This window comes from Leuresthes tenuis, unplaced genomic scaffold (assembly GCF_036924035.1).
Source record: "Leuresthes tenuis unplaced genomic scaffold, fLeuTen1.0.hap1 SCAF_20, whole genome shotgun sequence".
NCBI classification, from domain to species: Eukaryota; Metazoa; Chordata; class Actinopteri; order Atheriniformes; family Atherinopsidae; genus Leuresthes; species Leuresthes tenuis.
Window position 1 is genome coordinate 20,222,058 of NW_027325374.1, and position 5,142 is coordinate 20,227,199.

At 42.0% G+C, this 5,142-nt stretch overlaps 1 protein-coding gene across 1 annotated transcript; it reads left to right on the forward strand.

Annotated features, from left to right (window-relative positions):
* Positions 1-574: 574 nt before the first annotated feature.
* On the forward strand, positions 575-3,975 carry tob1b (transducer of ERBB2, 1b). Its single transcript, XM_072373007.1, has 2 exons — positions 575-813; positions 1,835-3,975. The coding sequence occupies exon 2, from the start codon at positions 1,989-1,991 to the stop codon at positions 2,985-2,987; it is 999 nt and encodes a 332-aa protein (XP_072229108.1). The 5' UTR covers positions 575-813; positions 1,835-1,988; the 3' UTR covers positions 2,988-3,975.
* Positions 3,976-5,142: the final 1,167 nt, after the last annotated feature.

Here is a 5,142-nt window from a genome sequence, read left to right on the forward strand (position 1 = left end):
TTATAGTGATTGTAATTTTGATATGTGTTGTTCACAAAATCCTGTAAATTGTGCTGTATCACAGAACACCACAGAAGGTTTAGAAACAAAGATACAGCTGGCTCCTAGAACATCAAAATGTCATTGGTAGGAGCAAGGAACACAACCACTGACAGGTGTATCCCTCCGCAATGGAAGACGTCTTGCTCTGTTTAACCGTGTAGTGGAAAGAGTGGGGCAAAATTTGGTTTGATTTCAGGACATTTCCCTAGCTGATAACTATAATCATACCGATTACTAAAGCTGTGCTCATCTCAGTAAAGTCCTTGTTCGGCTATTGTTGTGGCGCACAACTGAGCACTAACTCTACACACACTAAGAACGTAGTCTATAACACATGAAAGGCAAACCACTACCGTAAATAGAAACCTACCGGTGATTGAGCACACAATAGTCCAATCACAGCTGTAGCTTTGGTGGTAGTTGGTGACGTAGCCGCGTCTGGCCAATAAGAGCACGTTTCTGGGTGTTGACCTCTGTGAGCCACATCACCACCTCCTCGGTGTCCGTGGCGGAGGACTACTATAAAAACAAAGCAACTCAAGTTTTAAAGGGCAGAGTTGTAAAAACTCCCAGGCTGTGGGGAATAATTTTGAAAACCTACGATTCGGACACACAATACCCCACAGACGTGAAATCGCCTGGATCAGCAGCGTCATCGACAGCAACATTATTTTCTGTCACCTTTAGAAAGCAACATTTGGAGCTGTACAAGTTAGACGTTTCCTGGAGTGGACTCTGGCTGGGCAAGAAGGACCTGCTGTGAATTCCCATGTAAGTAAATAATAATGTAACGTCGTCAAACTGAAGTTGTCGTGGGTTGTTTACGCTGTTTTTCAGTCTTTTCCAACGGTAACATTGAAGAACTACAGGATTTATCGTCCAGTATTTAATTTGTAATCCACCTAGATAATTAAAATGCTACGTAACTTGCTATCGATTAATGTGGCTGTCAGTGCAGATAAAAGCCTTTTTTTTTCTTCCGTTGCCGTTGACAGTGACTTAAGCTATCTTAAAATGAGCTGTTGGTATATGTATCCTTTAGTCATTTTACGCACTGTCAGTGCTAGGAGCACTGATAACCAGCTGATCGAGCTAAACATTAACAGTGTCTGGCGTCTAGATGGCTAGCTTGCTACGTTTCTGCTCCCACCCTTCATTAAATTGGCCAGCAAATGCTAGCAGGTCAGCACTGAAAAAGAGGGTTATGGCGAAGGCTGAAGTTGTTTTGTATATTCTTTTATCTTTACAGTGTCGTCGTGTAACGAACAGAGTGTCTTAGTGGTCGTGGTTGGACTTTGAATGATTATGTAATTGCAATTCTCGTCGCAAGCTAGTACGTGCCGCTCTGCCTGCTGTAACAGACGCACGGGAAGGCACTAGAATAGCCCGGTCGGTTCATTTTGAAAAAGACATTTTTCCCTCGATTCGCGAGCCAGGAGTTTTGTCTGAACATGTCAGTATATGAAGCAGTCGCAAGTCTGACTATTGACACCTGCCATTAGCCCCACCGCCCTCGCAGAGGTCAGGGTTAGGAGCGTTTATCTGTCAGACGAGCCCGCTGGGGAACACGCACTGCTGACACCATCTGAGTCAGTGGACTGTTTATTTATAGCTGTTGCTATTGTACTGGCCAGAGGTGCAGTGATTACACTGTCCTTTCTTTTATGAGTAAATGCAGATAATGTCATTAATCACATGTCATTTATTGGCCAAAACGGCTTAATGGGTTTGAATAATAACACTTCCCCCTTTTTTATTTTTTTTATTTTCATTTACCCCTCCCCCATTCCAGGATCTTGAACCCAACTCTGCAGGGAGGATATTAATTTTGTCAACAAGCACTCAAGGTTTCTCATCACACTGGTCATTGCTGCCTTGGAGGTTTTTGCTATTCGGAGAACAGCGACTCTGTCGGTAGAAGGAACCACCTCGTCACTGAAGCAGCTATGCAGCTTGAAATTCAAGTAGCACTCAACTTTATTATTTCATATTTATACAACAAACTCCCCAGACGACGAGTGAATATCTTTGGCGAAGAGCTCGAGAGACAACTGAAGAAAAAATACGAAGGCCATTGGTATCCGGATAAGCCATACAAAGGTTCAGGGTTCAGGTGCATCCATGTAGGGGAGAAGGTGGATCCTGTGGTGGAGCAGGCAGCCAAAGAGAGCGGGCTGGACATTGAAGATGTCCGGAATAATCTCCCTCAGGACCTTAGCGTGTGGATTGACCCGTTTGAGGTTTCCTACCAGATTGGGGAGAAAGGACCAGTCAAGGTGTTATATGTGGATGATAACAATGAAAACGGGTCAGAGTTGGACAAGGAGATCAAGAACAGCTTTAATCCCGAGGCCCAGGTCTTCATGCCAATCAGCGACCCTGTCGGTGCTTCCTCTGAGTCCAGCTCCCCCTCCCCTCCTTTCGGGCAATCTGCTGCCGTGAGCCCATCCTTCATGCCACGCTCCACCCAGCCCTTAACCTTCACTACTGCCACCTTCGCTGCCACCAAATTCGGCTCCACTAAGATGAAGAGCAGTGGCCGCGGTAACAATGGCAACAACGGCAGTAGCAGCAAGGTGGCCCGCACCTCCCCTACCAATAACCTGGGTCTGAATGTCAACACTCTACTGAAGCAGAAAGCCATGTCCACCTCCATGCACTCACTGTACGGGTTGGGCCTGGGTCAGCAGCAGCAGAAGGCCTCTGCTCTGTCCCCCAACGCCAAGGAGTTTGTGTTCCCCAGCCTCCAGGGCCAGTCCAGCCCTGGAGCCGTGTTCCCCGCGGAGGGCTCCCTGGGTCTCGGCCCACTGCAGTACAACAATGCCTTTGACATGTTTGCAGCCTACGGAAGCCTCAACGACAAGTCCCTTATGGATGGTCTCAACTTCAGTCTGAACAACATGCAGTATTCTAACCAGCAATTCCAGCCAGTCATGGCTAACTAAACTTATCAACATGCTATTTATGAATGACGGTGGCTCAAAGAGAAGGAAAAACAAAAACGCACACTTAGAAACTGGACTGAAGGATTTAGTGTTGAATCAGTGAAGCGCATGTGCCCAAGGGTGTTTTTACTGTGCCCCCTTGAGTTTGTTTCTACTAAAAGCTTGTTGTACAAACACATCCAAGCTTGGTTACTTCAATTCAACATGCATCATTGTTTTTCTTTTTCCTTTTTGCCAACCAAGCACAAAATTTTTTACTTTAACAAACGACTCCAAAAGAAACAGTAAAATACAAGCTTCAAGTTTTGGCCTCTTACAGTATTTTACAGGTGGTAAGACGAGGCTGATTTTTATGAATTGGCACTACTAAGTGGGGTTACTTGGTCTTTTTCTAATTGTATAATTTAATTTAGTACAGAGTTTGTAAGATATCAGAGTATATATTGTTTCTATGACATGGTGTTGCATTTATATCTTTTTACTACTCCAGTGATCTGTGATGGCTGCAGCAGCTTTTTTCTTTTTTTTTTTTTTCTTCTTTTTTTTTTTTTAAGATAATTGTTAAATAAATCCATCTTTGAAAGGAGAAAAAAAACAAACAACAAAAAGACAAACTACATCAAATATTCTGAAGATTGTGTACAGAGTATACCTTAGTGGTGGAATTCAAATGTAGGAATATTTGCTTTTTTTCCAGAAAGATGAATTGTATTTTCTGTTAAGAGGTTAAAAAAAGATTTTGCTATGGACAAAATGTAATCGTATGAATATTAATTTTGTACCTACATTGTGCAATACTTGATAAAGAAAAAAAATACGGTATAACAAAGTATTTTGAGTCAGTGTCTTACATGTCAAGAGGGACTGAAATAGTTTATATTGTTAAGTTTGTATTAAATGCTTAAAAATTATATGCTTGTCTTTATTTTTTTTAATTTCATATTTGCACCCTGGTCTTTTTAATAAAATAAACTACAGTTGAACATGATCTGTTGGAAGTGGACTTATTTATTAGCTCTGAAATGCTGACATCACCATTAATATTTAACCAGCAGCAGATCCTGTACGCAGGCAGATAATGCTGCTGGTCACGTGGTGGGAGGTTCCGTTCTGTGTCAGGAGGCCAATTTAAGGCTAAAACTGATAATGTAATCTATGTGGTAATGTTAAGCCTGGAGCTCGTGTACTGTAAACTTTGGATCTGTTCAGGGCTCAGAAGTGGCAGTGGAGACGGGTGGAGAGCCATTTTTCATCTGCTGTACCAGAATGAACCACTGCAGCTATAAATCCTCATCTAGCCTGTTTGTTTTGAGATGGATATCTGCAAATGTTACACTATGGTGGATGATGATACTCTTAGCTTTACTGTCAGCAAGGAAAGGGTACAGCAAGTCAAATATTTAGGATCTGGCTACTCAATAAGATTTTAAAGAAGAAGGAATACAATCTGTTTCCTCCTCCTTTATCAAATACTAGTTATGTAAACAGGCAACTTGTCACTTTTGGAACCTGTTTGGGTTGCACATGAATGACTATCAGTGCTTAAAGTTCTTCATCAAGAGACCAACACTGTTATGCAAGTATTTCAATTGTATTACCGTAGGTCTATTGTACTTTCCAGGAAATAATCGGTTTACTTTCAGTAATGTGTGAAGCAGTGCACTGGAAAACTCTGTCATTCCAAACTATGCATTAAAAGGGCTGTTTTTTTTTGTTTTTTTTCTTTTCTTTTCATGTGGGGTTGTTTGAAGCTGTCTGTGCACTCTCCATTTAGAGAAATTCTGACAGGGAAGCTAAGCTAACAGCTATTTAGTGCAGAAGCACTACAAGAGTGAACTTTTTCACTATTAAAACCTCAAATCTCAAGCAAACCCTATATTGTGGATTTTTCCACGGGATCGCTTTTGTATTAGACGCTTACTTTGTCGCCATAACTCTTGAAAACAGAATGTACATGTTGCAGCATCATGTAACATGGCCAAAGTTCCAACATGAAGCGTGTTACACAGACCCAGTTTGTGTAAGTCTGACAACATGGTTTTCTATACATTCTGCTTTTTGATTCAGCTGTGCAACGCTTAAACTGTGTCGACATGTAATTGAGCTACAGCAAATTTTAGAGGTGTGGATAACTCGGATTCTCCTGCAAAGTCTC

What these genes read in the sequence shown, in the direction of transcription:
- tob1b (XM_072373007.1), top strand. Translation starts at nt 1,989, where the DNA reads ATGCAGCTTGAAATTCAAGTAGCACTCAACTTTATTATTTCATATTTA.